The 27,276-nt window shown below is 35.4% G+C and overlaps 1 protein-coding gene across 2 annotated transcripts in view; it reads right to left on the bottom strand.

The window, feature by feature from the left end:
• sli (slit guidance ligand) overlaps window positions 1-27,276 on the bottom strand; it is a 799,923-nt gene that overhangs the window by 170,787 nt on the left and 601,860 nt on the right. For both annotated transcript variants that reach the window (XM_069817706.1, XM_069817697.1), the window contains exons 6-7: window positions 3,534-3,769; window positions 719-860 (exon numbers count right to left, since the gene is read on the bottom strand). In XM_069817706.1, the coding sequence (XP_069673807.1) occupies window positions 719-860; window positions 3,534-3,769 (378 nt within the window). The remainder of the gene's footprint in view (window positions 1-718; window positions 861-3,533; window positions 3,770-27,276) is intronic.

Raw genomic sequence — 27,276 nt, forward strand, 5'->3', positions numbered from 1 at the left:
TTTAGGCATTTTTCCTTTAATTTTGGCCATAAATCCCCATTATTAATGTAAAATAATGTTTATTTGTTTTGATATTTTCTTTACATATTTTGTCCATTAATACCCATTATTTTGTATAATATTTTTTATCGTTTTTCTACACAAAATATTGACATTTTAACGTAGTATACCCCATGTAATGGATCAGTCCAACCACCCCTTCAATATAGACTCCTCTATAGCTGCTAATTCCGGATTAGAATGGTCTTGTGGTAGACTACATGGAAACTAAAATTAAAGTAAATCCATGGCGCTACAGCCAATGAAGGGCCAAGACCGACTAGCTGACTGCTGACCTCACGTCCACATGCCGAAGCAGAGGTGAACGACCATACATGGAAACTACATCAGGTAAAATAATTAATTAAAGTGTACTACTTAGAAAAAATTATGTAAAATTTAATTTAAATACTAGTCTAAATATTAAGTAGTTCAAAACTTCTTTTCCTACTAAAGCAATTATGTAAGATCAATTTTTAGGGCATTTTAAGGGCATTTTTTTAAAGATTTTTAGGTCATAAATGCATTGTGTTTAGGACATTTAATCATGATTTATAGGTCATCAAAATCCTAGCCCTAGTGACAGTTTAACAATGCTGGAAGAAGAAATGCAGAGCAAACAATACAGTTCAATTCCTGCTGAAACCACTTTAGTACCACTTGACTTTGAGATACTTACAGTTCTGTGGTGGGTTCTGGAAGATGATCCGGCACTTTCGTGAGGGCTTTTTCCTGACAGTCCACGATACCGTCTGCACACCGACAGGGGTGGGGACACTGTGGCTCGCTGACACACTCCCCGCTAGGCCGTTCAACGAGACCTGCAAAGAAATTTTAATATACAGGGTGGGTTGGAATAATTAGGGTAAAAAAACAGTCTTTATAAGTTTAGAGATTCATAGCCTATTGCCACAATTTAGTACATACAGTCACGAAATTTGAGGTGATTTTTTTTGCATTTCTTGAGATTACAGCGCTCCAAACAGCTAGCAACTAGGAGTACTAGGAACAATAGACTGTGCCGGTACTATTTCGCATTGTTGCTTGTAAAGACAATATATTATTATTATGATGTACCGAAGTACATATGATATTTCCGTGCAGATATTCTGCTTCATCATGTGATTAAAGATGAGTGGAATCCGGTGTGGCTTAGTGAATTGAGCATCAGCACGTAAAGCTGAAAACCCAGGTTCAAATCCCGGTGCCGGAGAGACTATTTCTCCGTTCCACTCATCTTTCATCATATAATGAAGCAGAATACCTGCACGGAAATGTCATATGTACTGCGGTACATCATAATAATATATGATATGCGAAAAATAATCACTCTGTGATTTAAGACGGCGCTTATTCCGTCGGATCCCGGCCACTTAGACACTCATAACGAGTGCACCTCTGCACATGTGTAGACATGGTGCCACTGTCATACATCTATGACGCAATGCATGAGGGTAGGCCACTAGAGGGAACCCAAGAGGTGGAACTTAAACTGAGAGGATTCGATCCGACATCGGGATGGGAATCCGATGTGGCTTAGTGGATAGAGCGTCAGCACGTAGAGCTGAAAACCCGGGTTCAAATCTTTCATCATTGTAAAGACAAGTTGTGTAAACTGTGAAATGTTCGTCACTGGTTGTGATAGATGTTAATAACTAAAACAAAATAATTGGAATAATAATACGGGACAAGGAGGAGACGTTTGTAGGATATCTCAGATAAAGAAGAGTTGAAATGTATAGGTACAAAATAGACCTATTTAACAGCAGAGACTCTCAATGTATTGCTTAACTAAGTTAGATTGCCCTTAAGAGAGAAATGTGGTCTTAGGTTTAATAATAAAATATATTAATTTCTTATGAATTTCGAAAATTGAATATCTAATATTTTTTATGGCAGTGCTCATAAACTTAAATGTGGATCATGCATTAAAGCTCTTCTCGATATACCTGGCTTTCCACAACAGTGTTGTGAAGAAATTAAATTGTTGCTTTTGAACATAATTGTCAATGTTAGATTGCACTATTTAAATAAATTTCACAATGAAATGCTTCAGTCTAATCGAAAGATCTCAGGATAACCGTTGTAGGCATTGCCACAACGAGGTTGAAACTCTTGCACACGTCCTGGGGGGGTCCTGTCCGCACGGCGAAGCTCTGCGAAACGCTAGACAACACCAAGTACGATCAATTATAGCCACTGCCCTTAAAGATGCCGATTACAACACCTTTGAAGAAGTACATGGTCTCTCCGTCACTGGCAGTACACGGCGCATAGATATAATAGCTTTCAAGGAATCTACAAAATCGGGATTCATAATTGATCCCACTGTGCGTTTCGAAACGAATGAGGAACAGCCAGCAGAAGTGGATAAGGAAAAAAGAATATCTACAATCCTACCATTCCATATTACCTCCAAAAGTACCAGCTAGAAGAGCTTGAAGTAATCGGACTTCTGGTTGGAGCAAGAGGTACCGCTACTCTCTTCATGAAAGATGTGTTTAAGAGGCTTGGAATACCTACATCTATTATTCAGATTGTAACCTTAGCTGCATTGAAAGGATCAATTGCTCTCCTGAAGCATCACCTATATTCGAAATGAAACCAAGTTCATTGGCATTTTTACTTTTTTGTAACACTTGCCTCTCTAAAACTAGGTATATTTCCACCAATCACAAAATGTAGCCTATTTGAAGCTATGTACTTGTAAGAGTTTCATTGTCAAAACAAAATTAATGGTTCAATGAACTTGTAAACATTTATATGGTTGAGTACTCTTTGTCCCTTGTTGCAGCTCACGAATAGTGAGAAGATTTATAAATTAATTCAATGCTCTGTCACCTAGGCTGCTGAAATCACTAGATAAATAATCACTAAGCCTACTCTCTTCATTGGATGCGTTTTTGATTGTACTCATTTTATTTATATTTCTATATATTATTTTATTAGAGATATAGAAAAACGAAGTCTGATATAATAAAATTGATCGATCATGTTTTATTTTCAATTCTGTTGTGATTATTATTGCTTAACCTCGTCCTCCTTTGATAACTAGGCCTATACTACAAGAACCTGTACACATAATTTACACTCATTAATTCATATTTCCATTATTATTATTATTATTATTATTATTATTATTATTATTATTATTATTATTATTATTATTATTATTATTTTGTTGTAATGGTAACTGCAAATCTATATTTTATTATTTTCAATTGAATGACTTTATTTTCAGTCTATGATTTATCATATAGTTTAAGGAGTAGTGTGTCAAGAACGAAACGCTTCAATTTTTCAAGAATCCTTCTGTAACATCATATTTTACACCTTCAACGTTTATTATTGCTCCCAAAAGATTAAGATGCAATCGATGATCTGTTTAATGACTAATATCAATTTTATATTGGGAAAATCAAAATCAGTAGTGGTATTTATTAGCAGAATTGAAAATAATTGCTGGTAGCATAATATTAAGGACTCAAACTAACCTGAACATTTGAATTCTTGATCGTGCAGGTCTGCCACGTTCTGCCCCTTGAGCTGATTGGGTGAGAAGCACCGGGTGTACAACCCGAGGCGAGGAGCCCTCCTCAACCAGCGAGCAAGCCAAGACAAATGACAGTCGCAGATCAGATTGTTGTCTGATAGTCGAAGTGTTCGCAGCCGAAACATGTCCTCGAAGATATCCTTCCCCAGTGACGTCAGATTATTGTTGTTGAGGGTTCTGAAACAAGAAAATATACAGGAGGTAATTTCAGAATTACAGCAAGAACTCCGTTCAAATTATAAGGTATTTACAACGATAAGATGACAATTGCAAAAGATTCTTATTAAAGGAGGTGATGGGTTAAATTTCAGTCTACAATTTTTAAGGTAGAGACTTTTTATTTTGTGTACTTCACATACCCTTCCTGTAAATGTTCTTGCACATAAGTTGCATTATCATCACATAGGCCTAAATGGATTTTGAGTTATTCAAATTAAAATAATAATAATAATAATAATAATAATAATAATAATAATAATAACAATAATAATAATAATAACAATAATTTTATTTGAACGATAATAATGGTACACTTTTGGTTGGCACTCCTGATGAAGCAAAAGCTTGTGGCCGGGAGTGGAGTTTACATTAAATAATTAAAAAGTAATATTACAAGTTTAAGCCTACACTAAAATAATTCTTTGATTGTTTAATTTAGGTAATCAAATATATGTAAGCAAAAGTAAAGTGATGAATATCAAAATAATAATGCAATAAATAATAATAATAATAATAATAATAATAATAAGTACAATGAAATTATATCAAATATATGTAAGCAAAAGTAAAGTGATGAATATCAGAATAATAATACAAGGAATACAATGAAATTATATCAGGTAAAACATAGAAGATTCGGTTAACTAGAAAGTACAAGGGCCGATAGCCCCTTTAAACAACAATAAAATGAAATAAAAAGTATTAAATAATTCAACTGTAAAATAAATACAAAATATTATGCAATAATATAATGGAGTAATATATTATATACATAAATGATATTTTAGTTCTATTTCATTTACTGAATTTTGAAACATTCATAACATAGAAAATTTTTTTTTTTCAAAAATTTCATGTAAGAGAGAAATATAAAAAACTGCATATTTTGAAAATCTATCTTCTCTTAGAATATTGAGACTTCATGCCTGATTTTTTTTACATCTGTAATATGGTTAGAAAGGAACTAAGTATTCAAAATTTTGAATTGAGGAGGTTAGAAGCAAAGGGGTGTAAGTGGTATTTCTAAAAACTGAAGCCTTTAAAATTTCAGTGGTAAAGAGATATATCTTTTAAACACATCACAAACTAACATTTCAAATTAAAACTTCACGGAATATACGAATGCTTAGTAACTTTTAATCACACTTTCTCAAAAGTAACTTAAGTACACTTACACCCCTATGCTTCTGATCGCCTCGATTTACATCTGTGTAAGGATATATATATATATATATATATATATATATATATATGCAACTTCAACATTTAAATTTTTAGTGTCCATTAACTATACTTTATTTTTTTTTAATTTCGTAAGTGTTTAGTTTATTAAAAAATGCTACTGCATTTAGTTAATCACAGTATGTAGAACACGCGCTAAAAATTTTATGTCCCTATGTCCCTAGCATCAACATAGCAAAAGCCTTTAAACTTTGAACATGACGAAATGTATTGAAAAAAAGTATCAGAAAGCAGCTTATGGCAGATTTAAATACCTGACCGTAGCTGGGCTATCAAGTTTACGTGATGCAGGCTTATAAAAATGACGACGAACACAATTGTTCCAGGTGTCACAGGCCTAGACAAATGAAGTTTTGTAGAGATTTTCTTCAAAGTGTAAAGTATCTTTAGGTAAAAATCACAAAATCGGAATTTTTGACCACAATGCCAAAAATTTCACCTCTGTTCCCCCTTGTAGGATCGTAGAATCTAATAAAGAATCATTTATTTCAATAGCGTGGAGGGTTTTCGTGTAAATTTAAATTAAAAACTACTGATTTCAAGCCACTGCATGATGCGAGCAGATTGCAACGTCGTAGCGTCAAAAGGAGACTCGCGTACAGAAACAGACCTGAGTTCGTTGACCTCTTATATCTTTATGAGGAGAAGAAAGACGACTGTGTTAGCGGCGATGTTGCCGGACTGCTGAAACTTCCAACTTAATTTTCTAATTAACCGTGCATTTAATCACAAACTGTAATATAGGTTTTCTATTCATTTCAGTGTACTCTATCGCCCCTTTCAATCTGCAAGGTTATTTCGCATCCACCCTGTATAACTGACTTCATATGGGTGAATGACGAACAGTTAAGTACCACCAGCAAGAAGTCTAAAAAACATAGGCCTAAATATGCAAACCTTCATTAAGATATCTAAAAAGAATTCGAGTTATGAACGTTATAGAAAACGAGCAATAGAGGTTAGCACATTTTAAAAGATAGGTGAAGTGACATGTGTGAATGTTAAAGGGTATATTTCTGACATTATAAAGATATCAAAGAAATTCCTTAACCAAAGAGAGAGAGAAGGTGTTAAAAAGAAAATTAAAATCATTTAGATTCACAAATGCATACCATCACTCAAAATTTATTTTGAAGCAATATACATTAATTATGGGCAATGAGATAATTATACGGGAATAATGGAGCAATGGTGTGATGAAAATTACATGTTTAAAGAGTATTTATTTATTATGTAATATTTCAGTCTACAACTTATCACCTTACTATGAAATAAAGAATTAAAATTCTATCATTTCAATATGCATTGTGTTTTCACGAATATTTTCGATATATTATAAGCTCTTCAAGTTGATGTTCATGTTTTAGTCATTATAAAAGAAACAAACTTTCTATTGTACAATACAATACAATAATGTTAACAAGATTTGAGGACCTAACAAGCAGCGCTCGTATTTGGTCGCAGTTCAGATATATTATTAATATAAGAGGGATATAGAAAATAAAGTAAAATAGGAACTAAAATTAAAATTACAGCTACAATGAAATTATATAACATAATATTAACATAGAGAAGAATAATATCGTACGTGAATAAAATAGGACAATTTTTGAAAAATATATATTCCGAAATAATAGAATACAAATACAGTATAATATTACATAGGCTACTTACAAATGGCTTTTAAGGAACCCGGAGGTTCATTGCCGCCCTCACATAAGTCAGCCATCGGTCCCTATCCTGTGCAAGATTAATCCAGTCTCTATCATCATATCCCACCTCCCTCTAATCCATTTTAATATTATCCTCCCATCTACGTCTCGGCCTCCCCAAAGGTCTTTTTCCCTCCGGTCTCCCAACTAACACTCTATATGCATTTCTAGATTCGCCCATACGTGCTACATGCCCTGCCCATCTCAAACGTCTGGATTTTATGTTCCTAATTATGTCAGGTGAAGAATACAATGCGTGCAGCTCCGCGTTGTGTAACTTTCTCCATTCTCCTGTAACTTCATCCCTCTTAGCCCCAAATATTTTCCTAAGCACCTCATTCTCAAATACCCTTAATCTCTGTTCCTCTCTCAAAGTGAGAGTCCAAGTTTCACAACCATACAGATCAACTGGTAATATAACTGTTTTATCAATTCTCACTTTCAGATTTTTTGACAGCAGACTAGATGACAAAAGCTTCTCAACCGAATAATAACAGGCATTTCCCATATTTATTCTGCGTTTAATTTCCTCCCGAGTGTCATTTATGTTTGTTACTGTTGCTCCAATATATCTGAATTTTTCCACCTCTTCGAAGGATAAATCTCCAATTTTTAAGTTTCCATTTCGTACAATATTCTGATCACAAGACATAATCATATAGTTTGTCTAATATAGGCTAATTAATTCATACATATAGGGTATAAATTTATTTAATCAAATTGAAGACATTAACACGTTTCTAATTTTCTTGTTATTATGTTAGTGGGTTACATGTTAGAAGTTCTGGGTGTAATTTAGCTAAAGAATTATACAACCAAGGTCAAAATTAATGCTATGCATTAGACCAGCAGATGTGAAACATTTAGGGCCTTATTCATAGCCATTCTTAACGCTGGCTTCCGGTGGATGATCAACGAACTAACGTTTTTCGTATTCATAAGCCAGTGTTAGCGATATGATATATGAATCCTGTACAAATAACCAGTCGATAGCCGGGGCTAGTTTAGCACAATCGTAGCGCGGGCTAGCGAAATGTCTATGAATAGCACCCTTAAGTTCTAATAATGTTGAATTATTATTTCGTCTTGTGTCACGATTATGTGCCTGTAATAATAATAAAAATAAATGTGAAAATAAAGTAGCCTACTCTGAGGATATTTGGCTCAAAGAACCTACCCAGTATCGAACTCAGCTCAAAGTAATGGCATATTCTTAGTAGTTATTAATAGAAATCGATTACTTAGCCTAAATCTATCGATAGTGGTATCGAAATTTTGAGGATCACTCTAAGCTGTATTTGTGAAGTGACCCCACCCTTCTGTAACAAACGCTCATAGCCTAATGATTTACGACTCTCGGGCAGTCCTCTCCTCGACTCATATTTCGCTGTCGATATCGCCTTCCCAATTAATTCGTTCCCAACCCGAACCGACAGAAAACCTCTGCAACGTATCGGGTGTCGTTTTAATCCTCTGTTATTACTCAACATGTCGCAACGCCCATGGGAAAACAGTGCTAAGTTGCGTAATAACCTCCCTGTCGCTATGGAAACGGGTATTCATCCCCGTCGCCAAGCAACGGAAAGTCTTTCACGTCAAATATATTTTATCTTATCCTAGTGACACAGTGTACTGTTTATCAAACTGTTAGAAACTTCACACGTCAAATAATTTGTTATTTAGAAACAAACATTTGAAGGGTTCAGAACCATAGTGGGCCAAGCGCCATTTACTAAAACCGTAGAAAACAAGAGTTAAAATGAAGTTATTACCATAATTCAATGGAAACATATAGCAAGTAATATAAAGTATACACATTAAAACTAAATGATATGTCAATCTTCATTAAACTATGGTATTCACTTAACTTTAACCCTTGCCTTCTCCATTTTCATAAATGGCGCTTGGCCCACTATGGCTCTGAACTCTTCATTTAATATTCGATCTGTATGTAACTTAGCAACAAAGAAATTTAAGCTGGGGCCAGAGAATAGGGATTATAAAGAATGGACACTGAGCGAATTTTTCTGTGTTTTGTTTCTCTGTGCGCCGGCGTTCAGTTCCACTTTCAAGCGCTAGAGGTTAGTGTAACCGAGCACACGCTAAGATAATAATTGAGTATAGAGTTGAGACACAGGATCCAGACATCGCCACCTTATTGCATTATCCAGTAACACTTTGCTTCAAATAAATTCAGGTTAACAGCTTTTCCTTATTTCTCAGTGACAAACTAGTTGTAATAATATTTTTTTTATATTTGAGATATAATAAATTATATTATAAATAATATAATACGTTATAAAATTAAGTATCGAATTCGTTTAATATTTCTATATAATATAATATAGGTATATGGTTTTACTTTTCATAAGAGTTTTGTTTTTCCATTTTCAGTGCTATCAAATCATTACATATTTTAATTGTTGTTGGGGTCAACGTCTCAACTCTTATTATAAAGGAACTCTAGAGTTTAGACATTACAGTTAATGATGGATTTATTATTTTATAGCTCCAATTTATTTTATTTGAGTACATAATATACCTAGATGTATTAATTATATGTGTTATATTTCCGCTGTGTCGACTGCTAGCTGGTGTGATGTCAGCGCCAACTCTAGGGAGAAAGCAGAATCTCACGCTCTAGCTGGCTTAAATGTCATTGAAATCAGTCCGGCTACATCAAAGGTACCGACGCGAAGTGTCCATACTTAATTACCTATACGCTGCTGGGGCTTTTAAACAATTTTATTCATTATGACTAATACTATATAACAAAAATAATTACTAATACGCTAGATAAAACATCGTATATTACACATGACTAAAAGTCAACTACGTGTTTTTGAGAAACTGTGGCACTCACTCTAAGCTTCCGTGTCATAAACATCTCACTCACAAATAATGGTCAGTTTAAGCCATTTTAAAAATAAATAACTGTAATGTAATTTCATGTTCTTAGGAAAATATTCTGCAGAAACAATGGGGGAATATTTGAAATATTTTACACAAGCATTATCTATCTAAAAATCTGTATCATTATTATAGCCTAAATTTTCTCATTTGAAATTGTCACAAATATTTTACAAAGAGCTAAATATCCATAATGTTCATCCAGAATTTTTTTCATCTTGTTTGCTACATTTTTTCCTATTTCGTGTTCCAACTATTCGGTTCGTCACAATATCATTGACTACATGCTATTTTATGCATGTAGAAAATACACCTAATATGGCATTGACAAGTATCAGCCTTATTATTTTACTATGTTAATATGACTACACTATGTTATATTACACTTTTACTACGTCACACTACTTTCGACCAATAAAACGGTACGAAAGGACGTCTTTCAACCAATCATGGTTGCTTATAGCACAATTTTATCGCTCCCTAGCATTTGTTTAATTTTATCGCGTCCCTAGCATTTGTTTAATTTTATCGCGTCCATAGCATTTGTTTCTTTGTTTGCCAGTATTTCAAACTGCACTCGTCTGGACGTCAAAAAACAGAAAATTACAAACCACTCCAGTCGATGCACAGCACTTTCAAATATGACTCGCATTGGCATTCAAGAACAAGAATTAATAAAGATCACTGGTCATATATGAAGAGCACCATTCGGAAATCCTGAATAAGTTGAGGGATACACCATGTACATCAACGAGTTCACTTCTTTTACGCACACGTCCAATATAACATCAACTGAACCACCAACCACTAAAACATTCAAATTTGAAAATTGTACTTTCAATAATTGCTTCTTTTAAAATTATTCATGTTTATTTTTTATTTCATCATCGTCAATTAAAACGTTTCTTGTCTATTTCATCATCCCTAATTAAAACTTGTCTAACACTTGTTTATATTATTTAGATTATATTTGTTATAGTTTCTGCTATATGATATTATGGATAGTCACGTGTCAGAGATTGTTTAATACTAAGATTTATTGAAAATCGTCTGTCAAATGACGTTGATTACTGGGATCCGGATGATTGAAGTGAAATGCAAATGCTTTAATAAAAATGAAACTGAATCAACAAAGCCTTCTTGACTAGTAACAGTCTACAGAGTTCAATGATGATTCCAAAGTTGGCACAACTGATACCGGTAACAAGAAAACATAATCATAAAACACTACTGCCATCTAGCGTAATGTTGAAATGGTACAATAATACATTTGAAGACAGTTGTAGTTTCGTAAGCCAATTAATATTTTATTGTATTGGAGTACTTTGTTACTTCTAATCTTTATATACTTTCTTCTAATCGTGTAATGGTCAATTAAATCTCACTCGAGTTTTGATTTTCTCTAGATAAATCAAAACCTCTAGTGAGATTACTGTTGATAATTAGACTTCGGATTTTAGGTAAAAACCTATTTTAATCCTTAAAAGATAAGTTCATAAAAACTTGTAAGTACATGTTTCATATAAAACTATGCCTAAAATGGATATTTTAATAGCATCTAAAATGACTATTTTGACGATAAAGCCTATTTTGACCTAGTAATTACGTTTTATCTCTAACAGGTCAAAACACTCATTCCTATTTCAAAAATGTATATCTTAAATTCCAGAATGTATTTTTCAGTGTGTGTAATCGTGTCACAGAGCATATCAGGTTACAATATCCAAATGTAAATAAATTGATTTATATTGTAAAAAACGTTTTCGTCAAAGCGCCAACAAGGGTTCAGATTTTCCTTGAGAAATTGCCCAATGTCCCTCTGCCACCAGAACCTGTACTAACCTGCTGGGGGACATGGTTGAAAGCTGCAGAATACTACAACGATCACATTAGTGAAGTGAAAAATGTTGTTTCAAGTCTAGAAGACGAGTCTACAAGCATTGTTTCTGCAAAGGAAGTGATGGAAGATTCTGGTATTCAGAGGGACCTAGCATTTTTAGTCACACTTCACTTTCCTAGTGCACGTTATTGCATCACTGGAAGCAGCAGGAAAACCACTGTATGAACAATGGAAATATTTCATGATATGCAAGAAAAGATAAAAAGTGTTCCTGGTTCTGCTGGAAATAAAGTACGGGATAAACTGGAGAAAGTTTTGCAGAGAAATGTAGGACTGAAGGACCTGCGTACTGCTTCAGATATCCTAGCAGGGAAGAACACGGATTTACAATGTAACATTCCTGTCCAACTAGTGTCAAAATTGAAATACGCTTCTGTTACTTCAGTGGATGTGAAGCATACAAATTTGTGTCGAGTGACAGACGGCATTGTTTTTAATTTACTATTACACTCTTACTACGTCATACTACTTTTGACCAATAAAACGGTACGAAAGGACGTATTTCAACCAATCATGGCTGCTTATCGCACAATTTTATCGCGTCCCTAGCATTTGTTTAATTTTATCGCGTCCCTAGCATTTGTTTCTTTGTTTGCCAATATTTGAAACTGCGCTGGTCTGGACGTCAACAAAATATATATAAAATTACAAATCACTCCAGTCGATGCACAGCAGTTTCAAATATGACTCGCATTGGCATTCAAGAACAAGAATTAATAAAAATCACTGATCATACCTATGCATCTTCTGAAATCCGATTTACAAATAAATGAAGAGCACCATTCGGAAATCCTGAATAAGTTGAATACACCATGTAGGCCTAAATCAACGAGTTCCACGTCTATTACGCACACGTCCAATATAACATCAATTGAACCACCAACCACATTCAAATTTGAAAATTGTACATTCAATAATTATTCCTTTTAAAATTATTCATGTTTATTTTTTATGTCATCGTCGTTAATTAAAACTTTTCTAACACTTGTGTATATTAATTAGGTTATGTTATAGCTTCTGCTCTGAGAGGATAAAAAGAACTTCTGCTATATGATATTATGGATAGTCACGTATCAGAGATTGTTTAATATTAAGATTTATTGAAAATCATCTGTCAAGTGACGTTGATTACTGGGATTCGGATAATTGAAGTGGAATGTTGCATTTTAATAAAAATGAAACTGAATCAACAATGCCTTCTTAACTAGTAACAGTCCACAGAGTTCAATGATGATTCCATAGTTGGCACAACTGATACCGGTAACAAGAAAACATAATCATAAAACACTACTGCCATCTAGCGTAATGTTGAGATGGTACAAGAATAATAATAATAATAATAATAATAATAATAATAATAATAATACTTATATATTATATAATTCCATTGCCGCTGTAATTATATTTTAGTTCCTATTTTATTTTACTTATTTATTTATATTATTATTTTTTATTTTAATATTATATCTGAACTGCGACCGAGCACGAGCGCTGCTCATTCGGTCTCAAATTTTGTTAATACTACTGTATCTTCTTTTTATATTGCTTGTATTATTTTATTTGTATTTCTCTTTGTTTTTTTTGTAATTATATTTCTTTATTCTGTATATTTGAAATAAATAAATAAAACTTGTACTTATTTGTCAGAAAGCAGTGTACAAGGCCTGGATATGACATCGTCAGGTTCGATAGTTGATACATTTGAAGACAGTTGTATTTTCGTAAGCCAATTAATATTTTATTGTATTGGAGTACTTTGTTACTTCTAATCTTTATATACTTTCTTCTAATCGTGTAATAGTCAATTAAATCCCACTCGAGTTTTGATTTTCTCTAGATAAATCAAAACCTCTAGTGAGATTACTGTTGATAATTTAGGAAAAGTATTGGTAATTTATTGTGAAAGTAATTATGGACATTAATGGGCAAGGCTTGGTAACAATTGATTTTATTTTACTTGTTTGTATAATTACTGAAGTTATGTCTAAAACATATTTTTCACATTTCATTGTTTAGTTTATGTATAACTAGTTAGATATTTGTTGTTCTTGTAGTTCTAGTAGTAGTAGTGGTGGTAACGGTATATAAACATTTAAAATTATTAAATTCTAAAAGTGAATTCCTGATGATTTGAAATATGTTTTTAAAGAAAAATGTATTTTTTCTTAGAGCCTATTTCCAATTCTTTAGAGATTATTTCCTACACTTTTAAGCCTATTTTAGGCACCTAAAATTACATTTTAACGACCTAAAAATCCGTACTCTAATGATAATATATTACGTTTTTATTTTACATAATTTTTCATTTCATATATTGTTGCAGTGAATAACAAATCACATTTTCAAATTTTCAAAGGAGAATGACTGCCTGTTGCTAGAAAAAACAGCCTTATGTCTAGAGAAACTTCGTTCCACTTCTGCAGAAGCAATGGGGACATATTTAAAATATTTTACACAAGCATTATTTATCTCAAAATCTGTATCATTATTACAAATTTCCTCATTTGAAATTAAGTCACAAATTTCGTCCTCGGCATCTTCCTATTATTCTTCCTTACAGGACGTTGAATGTTGCCTGTTATATTGTATTTTATTTCATGGAGTGCAGTTTCATAGAAAGGACTTTGCCGACAGACCTTATACTGCCCCCTACTAATTGGTTGTCATAAATAAATGTCTTCCTTACTGTGACGGAAATCTTGTCTTCTCCTGTCAGTAACCAATCACAACCCTCGTTCAGAAGAATTGACAGGCTCTCGTCAAATCCAAGTGGAGGCAGAGTTGCCGCATCTTTTCCGAATTCCAAGAATCCCGTCAGTCTCATTGTCTCATTTCGAGGGTCACCAGGATTGTGGCAACTGTGTAAGGTTGGGACGAGGGGACAGGATGGAATTCTCAGAAGGTGTTTGTGTAGGAAGTCATAAATCTGTAAGTGGGTGTTCAAAGGAGCCATCGAACTGCACTCCTTGAAATAAAATGGAGTATACGAATAGCAGTATTCGGCCGTAATGTAACTGATCAACTAAAGTTCACTGCTGAACGAAACACACTGAAATCCCCCACCCCAACGCAATTACGTACTGATACCTAAAGTCAGAGGCACATGAAGCGCAATGTACGGGCATACAATTCTTAGCCCTACTTATCACAGTCATTATTTTAAGCGATCATCTACAACATCATAACAATTTAAATTAAAACGATAAAATGAGAACACTATCTCGATCCAGGAATCCATAGACACGTTGAGCCTTCTCGGAGTTCCTCAATACTCGGCTCATTGTCTCACACTGATCTCCCCCCTAGAGGCCTCAGTTTAAATCCCCGTCCGTTCCCGTAAGCCCTGAAGCCACTTTTTAACCATTAGTGGAATCCCAGCGCACCTGCCATAAATCCTCAAATAAAAACTTGGTGTACTCCGCATTTCTTAATATTCTAACATCCCCCGCTACTAAGGGGGGGCTTAATTCCCCTCATCCAGGGGTTCATAAAATCGCGGCCATATTGGATTAACAATGCGCCTGCTTTCAGACTTTTTGAGGTCATCCATCACTGGGACATGAAGGGGAGAAGGGAAATTTATCAGTGAGGAAGATCTGGGAGTAGACAGATGATGCAGATAGAGAGGTTCTTCTGCAGGCGTGTTTTCTGTGCGGTCTGGACAGACAATATTTAATATGAGGTCTCCTTTAGCTATAACGAATTAATTTATTTAGCACATCCACTCTAGATTTGCTGTTGCCATGAGACAAAGAACAGCAAACAATAATTTCAGTTGAGAAACATTCGTGCAAATTATACGCACATCTTACAGATGTGGACAAATTATTAGACTATTATATGTGCAACGAAGCTGTACTTATCAGCAGAAATAATGAACAAAAATGTATTTTGCACAGATATAATGAACAGAAAATTGAGTCTGGAGGTTATTAATATTTTGTAAACATTCCCTTATTCTTCATTAACACGTTGATTTTGTCAGGGATGCTGGAAACCAAAGTTTTATACTTTCTTTGAATATCAGCATCATTTAGCCAGATATCAGACAGTGCTTAAATGAGTCCATGTTTTGTTGTAAGCCTCTTTTTGTTCACTTCCTTCTTCAGTATAGAACACAGATTTTCAATTTCGTTCATGTCCGGTCTTCTTGCAGGCCATGGGAGAATATCTTCTGCAGTATATAATAAAAACACCAGTAGTACCAACATAGCCAGAAAAAAATATACTTAACCATTGGAAAAATATACCAGAAGATGTAAACAAACACATTTACAATAATAGAGAATCTGTGAATTATACTGATAGTTGATATGATGAATTATATTATGTTTCCAAGAAAACGTTTTAATAATAATAAACGGAAGTGCTCACAATGTGCAGGATAATATAACAAAAAGTTTTAGTCTAATCTAATACTGGATGTTCAGTTCAAAGTGTGTCATGGCTCGCTGTATGTCGTCATGTGGCTAGTCGATGAGCCTAGAGAATTCGATCTTCCTACACTTCCGCAAAGGCGAATTACCTATGTGGTAGACAAGTTGCCTAGCAAGTACGGCGTTCATTCTGAAGAGTACGTACCGATACGTACGGTAACGCGGGTAATGGCAGGAATGTGAACTGTTTTGAAATACGTAGTCTACAGAGGTAATTTTTTTTTCTTACTGTCGGGATATGGGGAGAGAGTCAAAACGATTACTTACGTATTTGTTGACATTAACTTCGACGGTCAACATGGACACGGAGCATTTGATTTGTATTGTGGAATGTTGCCGTACGCAACCGATGATAACAAATACCCTGCGTACGACTTGCCCGAGCAAGACACAATTCGAAAGAGGTTATGGTAGCACAAAGACCGTAAAGACCGCCATCTGTTGCTACGACGTTCAAGTTATACCGTACACGTTCTCAAGTTCAGATTGAACGCCTTAAATATAGGCAACTCCTCTGACATAAAAGCTGAAACTCGCTTCAAATCGCTGACTCACAACAGTGACGTCATGACACATTTTGAAATGAACACCCAGTAGTCCACGTCTATAATATATAAAAGTGAATGTGGGTATGTATGTTTGTATTTTCTCTATACAAATCTACACGCTTTGATAGATGTGCTAAAGTTTGCACATTTAACCTTCATAACCAGGAGAAAAACATATGCTATATTAAAATTATGCAAATATGGCTTTCAGATAGTAGCTCCCTGTAAAGCAGGTTTGAATAATTTCAAGGAAAAATTGTTCCGGGACCGGGTAACGATCCCGGGACCCTTCGCTTAGAGCACGAATGCTCTCCCGACTGAGCTACCCCAGGAACTATACAAGACATCGTCACAATAACGGTGACGGTGACGGTGTTGTGTATATTTCCTGGGGTAGCTCATTCGGGAGAACATTCGTGCGCTAAGCGAAGGGTCCAGGGATCGATACCCGGCCGTGGAATAATTTTTCCTTGAAATTATATTAAAATTGTTCAAATTGACGTTAAATAAATTTAAAAAATACAAAATAAAAATAAGTACGATCAAATATTCATGTGTAATACTAAAATGCAAACTTCTATAGGCCTAGTATTTTTTTTTTTTTAATTATTGTCTGTTGTATTCAACATCGACTTTCACGAGCCCATGGAAATTGTAACACGAAATTAAAACATTGTTGATACACCATGAAGGCCAAAATCTAGACAATTCATGCAATAAATATCTTTATGCAGTCCAGGACCGTATTATGAATTTCTCGATGCAGTTGTAGATAGTGAGCAGGGTGTGTTTTAGCCAACTGAATTCTTGAATTCTTTGAAACTAAAAGGATTGCTACCACATAATTTAATACTTAATACTGAATCACCAATAGTACTATTGCGAAATATTGACCCACCAAAATTATGCAATGGAACAAGAATTGGTGTGAAAACTCATGCGAAACGTAATAGAAGTGGCAATATTAACTGGAAAAACGAAATGAGATGTTTTTATCCCAGGCATTGCTATGATACCCATTAACATCCCTTTAGATTTTAAGCAACTGTAATTTCAGTGCGACTATCATTTGCAATGCCCATATTCAAATGAAGCTCAAAGACAGTCGCTCAAAATAGCAGACATTAACTTAAAAACTTCGTGTTTTTCACATTCTCAACTAATGTGTTATACAAAGGAGTAGGGAAAAAGAAAAGGATTTTTACACATATCAAAAAGCAATTCACTTATACTTTTGTCATGTTGCTAATGTAGTACATTATGTGAATGCACGTAATACGACTGAAAATAACACTGAATTAATTCTAAAATATACGTCTCTCAAAATATTATTGTTCATGTCCCAGAAATGTGTTATTGCGAAATTCTAGCTGTATAATCACGTTGCCAATATAGCCTGTTATGCGTTGTGAAAAGAACAATCTCTTAATTTCTAAAATACCGTCAAGCCTATAATGTCTCGCAGAATATTAGTCTTTATGTTAAAATATCTCTTATTGGGAGTTTATATTGTATCTGAATTCTGTATAAAATTTAAATTATGGTTTATTTAACTATGCTCGCAACTGCAAAGGTTATATCAACGTCGCCGGTGTGCCGAAATTTTGTCCCGCAGGAGTTATTTTACATGCCAGTAAATCTACTGACATGAGCCTGTCGCACTTAAACACACTTAAATGCCATCGACCTCGGCCGGGATCGAACTCGCAACCTCGAGCATAGAAGGCCAGCGCTATACCAACTACGCTACCGAAGGCGACATATTCTGTATATAAAATAATAATTTATATATAATTAATATGTTCTGAATTTGTGAGATATAATTTCTCAGGTCAAACAAAAAAAATGGGTATGATATAAGCGGGTGTACAGCGGTCAAGGGGTAAAAAATCTACCAGTATAAATTAAATTGTCCACACCTGTGGAGCAACGGTCAGCGCGTCTGGCCGCGAAACCAGGTGGCCCGGGTTCGAATCCCGGTCGGGGCAAGTTACCTGGTTGAGGTTTTTTCCGGGGTTTTCCCTCAACCCAATACGAACAAATGCTGGGTAACTTTCGGTGCTGGGCCCCGGGCTCATTTCACCGGCAGTATCACCTTCATTTCATTCAGACGCTAAATAACCTAGATGTTGAAAAAGCACCGTAAAATGACCCAATAAAATAAATTAATTAAATTTTCCTACGTATATTTTGTCCCGCGCCGTGGCGTCGCTGTCCAAGATATCCTGAATAGGACGCGCGTTACGGAATGCGCGCTGGTTCGAGTCCTCATGGGGGAAGAAATTTTGTCATGAAATTTCGGTCAGTGTATGGGACCGGTGCCCACCCAGCATCGTGATGCACTTGGGGAACTACGATGGGTAGCGAAAATCCGGTTTCGCAAACCAGCTATAACGGCTGGAGGGATCATCGTGCTAACCACACGATACCTCCATACTGGTTGGATGATCGTCCACCTCTGCTTCGGCATGTGGACGTGAGGTCAGCAGTCGGCTGGTCGGTCTTGACCCTTCATGGGCTGTAGCGTCATGGATTTACTTTTTTTACGTATATTTTATCGATTCTTTGGGACGACCGATAGAGAGATAAATTTTGGCTTATGATGATATCCCAACGGGTTCAGACTGGGAACAAGGGAATTCCCTGTTTATCGTCAGCAGTCTCTGAAATTCAAGTGAAAGCACACATAGACATGAAATTACGTGAAATACACAGCTTCAGATCAATGTACAAAAGCCACCGGCGTAGCTCGGTCAGTTAAGACGCTTGCCTGCCGATCCGAAGTTGCGCTAGGCCGCGGGTTCGATTCCCGCTCGGGCCGATTACCTGGTTTGGTTTTCCTCAACCGTAAGGCAAATGTCAGGTAGGCTACTCAATGGCGAATCCTCGGCCTCATTCGCCAAATATCATATCGCTATCACCATTTCCATCGATGCTAAATAACCTCGTAGTTGATACAGCGTCGTTAAATAACCAAGTAAAAAAATCAATGTACAGATCGTATAATTATTTTATCTCTGCTTCTGTACAACGTCACATTTGCGGTGGAGAGGAAAAGAAACTGTGGAAAGGTAATGTTTTTTAATACGCTGACTCCCACGACTAAGAAAGTGAAGTCACTCACCGGCAGAGATAAAATGTAGAACATTGAGCAATGCTAAGTGGACGTATAGGGACTGAGGAGTGTGTTTATGTTTTACTGAACTTCAAGACAATGCTATCTCATTTAAAGTTTGTGTGACTATAAATTTTCGTTTGATTCTCACATGCCAGGTCTCCTCTCCTGATCTATACATATATGCACCTGTAACAGTTATGTCTTACACTTTAAAATATTCATAAAGTTCTGCAAAATTTGTTCTAAAGTTGCGTCCTTGAAGTTACTAGATGAATATAGCGGAGGAAAATTTTGATAGGTATATGTTATATAAATATTCATTTTACTTTCAAATCCATTTCTAAGTAAGTTTATTTTATTAATATATTTTTCACGAGTTATATAAAAAATAACATTTCCAAAACTTCAAACAATTTCTTTAAAGCGAATAAATAAGATATTTCATAAAATGAATGCATAGAAATGTTTCTCTATGTCTTGTGAATGTAACAAAAAAAAACTTAAAAATTTCGATATTCTACTAAATAGTTGGGTTTGAAAACATTTCTAAAAATAAAAATCAAAAAATCAAAATCAAAAGCCAGAAAAATTTGAGAGTTCAAAATTTGGATTTTGTCAGTCCTTTACATATCAAACACGCTCTCAAAACTTGGTTGAAAAAAAAATGATTAAGAAAGAAGTTGTCATTTTTAATGAAGGATGAGTGGAACAGAGAAAAATTCTCTCCGACACCGGGATTTGAACCCGGGTTTTCAGCTCTATGTGCTGACTCTCTATCCACTAAGCCATACCGAATTCCCATCCCGATGTCGGATTGAATCCTCTCATCCTTCATCATATGATGACGCAGAATTTATGCACGGAAATATATGTACTTCGGTACATCGTAAATAATATTGTCATTTTTTGTTGAGGTCCCCTTAAAATCTATTTCATATTACAATGAGGCGAATATGGCATTGGAAGGTCTTTCGTGAAATGAGATTGATGAAATAAAAAGAGATGTTTCGGGAAAACGTACCTCCACAACTCGATAGTTATCAGATCTGTCAAAATCTTCTCGCATAAAACTCAGATACTCTTCGGCGAGAAGCTTCAACTAACTGATCCACGGATCGTCTTGAAGTAGGAAAAAATTTTGTGGTCAGAACTAACACAAATAAGTTTCACGTGAGACAGTATCACATTAGATATTCCACAACAACCGCCACTGACAACATTTGTTCATTCAGCCGAACATTCAATAACAAACGATCTGTCAAGATAAGATGGGGAAGGGTGACCAATGATGGACGACTCGTGTGTCGGGCAGATGATGGGTCTCATCACGCATGCGCAGAACATTCCACGGGTCCACATTACAATGCTAATAGCGTCGTCGAACAAGCTTTCCATCGCTTGTTCCCTACTAAGGGACATATTCTACTAGTAGGCTACGTCAGTTGCTAAATTGTATGTAGGCCTATGTATGTATGTATGAGAAGGTGGGGAAAACTGAGCATAGGGGAGGAATAATAGATAAAGAGAGAAAGAAAGGAAGAAATATTGCAAGAGAATGGAAGAGAGAAGAAAAATATACAGAGAAGAGAAAAATGGAGAGTGAGAACATTTAAAAAGTTAAATAACTGATGGGGTGGGAAAAGAGCAACGTAAAATAAAGAGAATTACAGAGAGAGAAAAAGTAAAAAGATAGCAGAAAGAGATGAGGTAAGAAAGAATGAAAAGGGAGTGTGAGGCACAACGAAAAAGATAGAGAAAAAAGAGAGCGGAAAAAATAGAAAGAGATATAGACACAGTCTAGTATATACAGTCACGAAGCTTGAGTTTATGAGGGTACTAGAAACAATAGACTGTGCAGGTACTATTTCGCATTGTCTTTAATGAGGCAATAGTAGCGATCCTAGTGGTTAGCAACTATCTATGGATGCATGTTTACTACGTATTGAGCTTCGTGACTGTGACTAGACTGTGGTATAGAAAGAACTACGTAGATAAGAAGGTAGATACAGAGAAGGGAGAAAGAAAGAAAGAAAGAAAAAGAAAGAAACAAAGAAAGAAACAAACAAACAAAAGAAAGATAGCTTTAGATAAAAAGAAACATAGTGAAAAAAGGGCAACAATGCGATAAAGAGAAAGAAGATGAATAAAATGCAACAGAGTTACACTGAAATAGAATAGAAGATAGAGAAAATGGAAGACACACTAGACGAAAAAAAAAAGTAAAAAAAAAAGAGAAGCAATTTAGATTAGAAAGAAAAGAACATAAAGAGAAAGTATAATAATGAAAGATGGAGGTAAAGGCCCATTCACAATGAAAATTAAACATAACCGTGACATAAACACAGAAGTTTGCGCCCAGGCTACCAAATGGGATCATTCACAATGATTCACATAAGCATTGACATAAACATTACCGTAAGACGTTAACATGAAAGTTTGCAAACTCCAAACTTTCATGCTTATTCTTACGTGATTTGCAAGCAGAACACAATCGTGGAGCGCTGAAGTATACGACAGAATATGAGGAAATGGCGTCGTTGTTATGTTTCCATGGTTACCAAGTATGTTTGCTGTTATGTTTATGTTCCCATCGTGAATGATGGTATGACTTCTTGATTTTATCGTAACGTTTATATTCTTAAGTTAACGCTTACTTTATGTTAAATTTTCATTGTGAATGGGCCTTAAGACAGGTAGAAAGAAGCAGAGTTAGAATGAAATAGAAAATAATATAGAGAGAAAGGAAGACACGTTGTACAACGAAAAAATTCTGCACTGTATGAGGATTACACCAGCACGTGGAATACGTCACCCAGTTTCGGAAATGAAACTACAATTATTGTGTTGGTTTGAATGTTTTATTTTTGCTTTGGTTTAGAAATGGAGAGAATGGGTATATTATAAGAGAACTAAGAAGTTAAAACAAGCGGACAACACAGATAAATAAAATTTCGTGTATTAAAAAAAAAGAAATCTATATTTAATAAGTAAAAACAGCAATGATTATCATATTCTTAAAGAAAGACGTTATCAGAAATTGAAGGCCTCCCTCGAAAAAGGGCGCAACATCAAAATAATGAAATACAGGTTGTTAAAAAAAAGTATCCAACATTTTAGGAGGTGTTAGTATGCATCAAAACAAGAAAATAATGTCTAATAAACATGGATCCTACAACACATATTTTCTGAGATCTGAACACTTGTACATAGGAGGTGCTCAATGTGACGTCAATTCATGGCAAACTCCCAAGATCTAACCCCTTCTGACTTCTTTGTGTAGGATTTTCTTAAAGACATTGTCTATTCACAGAAACCCAGAAACATTGATGATCTAAGAGTAAAAATTACTCAAGTTTTTCAACAAATCACCCCTCTTATCTTACAACGGACATGGTCTGAATTGCATCACGTTATGAGTTGTGCAGGGTGCTCAATGGGGGTCATGTTGAGCTTTGACGAATCTCCCATCTTTCAGTGTTGTATGCACAAAGTTTCAACAAATAAAATTCAGTAGTAAATGTTTTATAGTGTTTTTATTTTATCCATACCCAAACGGATCACTCTGTATTATTGTTAAATGTTATGTTTTATTTAACGACGCTCGCAACTGCCGAGGTTATATCAACGTCGCCGGTGTGCCGAAATTTTGTCTCGCAGGAGTTCTTTTACATGCCAGTAAATCTACTGACATGAGCCTGTCACATTTAAGCACACTTAAATGCCATCGACCTGGCCCGGGATCGAACCCGCAACCTCGGGAATAGAAGGGCAGCGCTATACCAACTGCACCAACGAGGCCGACTGTATTATTGTTTTACAAAAGAAATCTAAACGGATAATGACAGATGTGCATAAAAGAAGATCATGTAAAAAGATTTTCCAAAATTTAAAATTACTGACCTTATCTCGTGATTACACTCTTTTCCTGATGATGTTTTGTATTACAAATCAATTTGTTTGTCATGAATTATTATTTTTCTGTCTATGTTTTCCTTGTATTCCATCCTTTCCTTTTCCCTATTTGAAGGATTCAGAGCCATAGTGGGCCAAGCGCCATTTATTAAAAACGGAGAAAGCAAGGGTTAAAGTTAAGTGAATACCATAGTTTAATGAAGATTGATATATCATTTAGTTTTAATGTGTATACTTTATATTACTTGCTATATGTTTCCATTTAATTATGGTAATAACTTCATTTTAACCCATGTTTTCTACGGTTTTAGTAAATGGCGCTTGGCCCATTATGGTTCTGAACTCTTCATTTATTTTCTTTCTCTCTTTCCCAATTCACTCATTTCCTGCTCTGCTATCTTTTCTTTATTAATTTCTTTTCACTGTTCATATTTGTCTCACGTCTTTTTCCCCCTTCATTCATTCCTATAAAATTTCTCTCCCAATCCTTCGTTCCTTCCTTCCTCTACTCCCTCTCCTTCACGTGTTTCCTCTCATTAGTTCATTATCTTCGTCCTATTCTCTCGTCTTCTCAAATTCAGCCACTTATCATCTCTGTCACAATTGAATCCCTGCTTTGATAACTCCGTCAAAGTGACAATCATGAATTTCTCTGCTTTTACTACTTTGAGACAGTCTACTGTTGACTCTGTAAATTGACTCAAGAGTTGCCAGTTCCTGGGCTTCAGCCGCACAGTCAGAAATTAATACTCGCAATCAAATAGCGCCACCCTTCGCCTTTGTGAGCTTTCAGAGAGAGTAGGTTGCACTCGAGATAGCTTCCTGCTAGCTTCAACCTCGTCTCAGCTGTCAATTGCTTTATATCTGTGAGAAAAGTTCTATTCCCAAACTTGAGAGGAGGTTGAGCAACGAGATGAAAAAGGAGCAATGGTTTAATGACTGCAGAGATAAGACGAGATCTTGCAGCAATGCTCGCTTACAGACGCGCCCTACGTCATAAATCGTATATTAGCGTCCCACTCATTGGGTTAACGTCGGCGTACACTTTGAGTTTTGGTCATCACTCGCCGCCGTGCGGCCAATAACGTACAAGGACATCATTTTATTTTTACTAACATTTTAATATTAACCTGGCTATACCTTTGGACTAATGGCTAAGAACCGGAAACGCCGTTTGCTGCCCCTTTCCACGACTGGAGTTCGATGATACTGGCGTAAAATACGAACAAATCACTTTACTAGGTATAAGAGGGAAGAAAAAGTAGTTCATTAATATACGTAAACTAGGAAATATCGCAATTTTGAGTTTCATAATTTTTATTAGGTTTTTGTTTAACTAAAATACAGTACAATATTAACAATAAGTGTTTTCACTCACGAACTGATGCGGATGTATTCATTATGCAGTGTATATTATACTGTCTACAGCACATTAGAGTACAATATAGAGAAAGAAGTTAAATTAAAAAATAACCATAATATGGATATTTAAACTCATTTTTGAAAATGGTGGCAGTTCATTTCAATACAGGCTTCAGTTCTTTTGTGCATATTATCGCACTATAGACTATTGTACCCAATTCCAATTACCAGTTTCGTCCTTCGTACTAGTAACTCATGTTGAAATAATTCTGTACCTAGTCTATAAAAGAGTATCTTACGTACTGCAAATTCAATCGTCACTTCTGCTCGATCCGAAAAGATAAAATACTCAGACATGCTATCTACTGTCCGTCTAAGTGATTATGTCGCAGGGTTTTCTTAATCCAATAGGTTGCTTATTCATATACACAACCCTTCCTATTTCCATACTTAGCGCTTGCTGCCCGCGCACGACATCAAGGTCAGAAAAATGCGCTTGCTTTGACATCACTGTTCTAGACTGAGGTATAGAAAGAACTACGTAGATAAGAAGGTAGATTCAGAGAAGGGAGAAAGAAAGGAAGCAATAAAGGTATATTTAGATAAAAATAAAACATGGTGAAAAAGGACAATAATGCGATAAAGAGATAAAATATGAATATAATGCAACTGAGTTAGGCTGAAACAGAATACAAGATAGAGAAAATGGAAGACACACTTGACAAAAAAAAAAAGTAAAAAAAGAGAAGTAATTTAGATTAGAACGAAAATAATATAAAGATAGAGTATAATAATGAAAGATGGAGGTAAGACAGGTAGAAAGGAGCAGAGTTAGAATGAAATAGAAAATAATATGGAGAGAAAGAAAGACACGTTGAATAACGAAAAAATTCTGCACTGTATGAGGACTACACCAGCACGTAGAATACGTCACCCAGTTTCCCTATCTAGTGCGTACATTTGAAATATCAATTAACAATGGTACTGTCCCGCGAGATTGGAAAGATGCAATAGTGGTGCCAATTTATAAGTCAGGGTCTCGCTCAGATACAAAAAATTACAGACCGGTTAGCCTCACCTCTGTGGTTTGCAAACACATGGAACACTTGATTTCAGCTTATCTAAGGCAGCATTGGGATAACTCAAATAGGTTACATGACTGTCAGCATGGATTTCGGGGGGGCTATTCATGTGAGAGTCAATTAGTAACTGTATGTCAGGATTTAGAACACGGAATAGATTCCAGTAGCTAAGTAGATGCAGTGATTATTGACTTTTCACGCGCATTCGATGTAGTCCCACACGATATATTGTTGGTTAAACTACAATCAACGGGGATTGACTTCAGAGTACTCCAGTGGATCAAGGAGTTTTTAACTGGTCGCACTCAGAGAGTACGGGTAGGGGAGGAATTATCGAACCCAATTGAAATTACTTCCGGGGTCTCACAGGGGAGTGTCTTGGGGCCTCTTCTATTCTTGGCTTTTGTAAATGATCTGCCAGTTAATATCTTGTCTAGGGTTCGCTTATTCGCGGATGATTGTATGGTATAAAGGGAAATAAAAAGTTATGAAGATACTACTCTTCTTCAGACTGACGTAAATAGAATAAACGATTGGGCAATAGCCAACAAAATGAAAATAAATTCTCTAAAGAGCAAAGCCATCAGCTTTACAAGGAAAAGAAATAAAATAGTCGCATCGTATACGTTAGGGGGTGAGACCATTGCGGAAGTTAACAAATGTAAATACCTCGGAATAACATTTAGCAGCGATCTCGGTTGGGGGGAACACGTTACGGACACAGCGGGAAAAGCATGGAGAGTGTTACACTTTGTGATGAGGGTACTAAGAAAAGGCTCTGACAAATCCAAAGAGATTGCATATAAATCACTAGTACGTCCAGTAATGGAATATGGTGCAGCAAGTTGGGATCCTTACAGATTAGAACATGTTAAGACACTGGAAAAGATTCAAAAACGGACTCTCAAGTGTTGTCGGAAAAATTCACCATTAAAATGGGACACACTCAAGGACAGGAGAACGCGAATTCGATTATGCGCACTGTTCAAAACATACAGAGGTGAGCCTGCCTGGAGAGAAATAAAAAATAGGTTGCAACCCCCAAATTACTCTTCAAGGAACGACCACTCATATAAATTGAGGGAAAGAAGACAGAGGACGGACGCTGGAAATTTTTCTTTTCTCAATCGTACTATCAGGGACTGGAATGCTTTACCTGCAGACTTCCTAAAGGCTTTACCAACAACCAAAAACGTATTTAAAAATAGGCTTAAGGACTTTACTAATAGACGATAATTATACA

The sequence above is a fragment of the Periplaneta americana genome, chromosome 2 (assembly GCF_040183065.1).
Source record: "Periplaneta americana isolate PAMFEO1 chromosome 2, P.americana_PAMFEO1_priV1, whole genome shotgun sequence".
Classification (NCBI taxonomy): Eukaryota; Metazoa; Arthropoda; class Insecta; order Blattodea; family Blattidae; genus Periplaneta; species Periplaneta americana.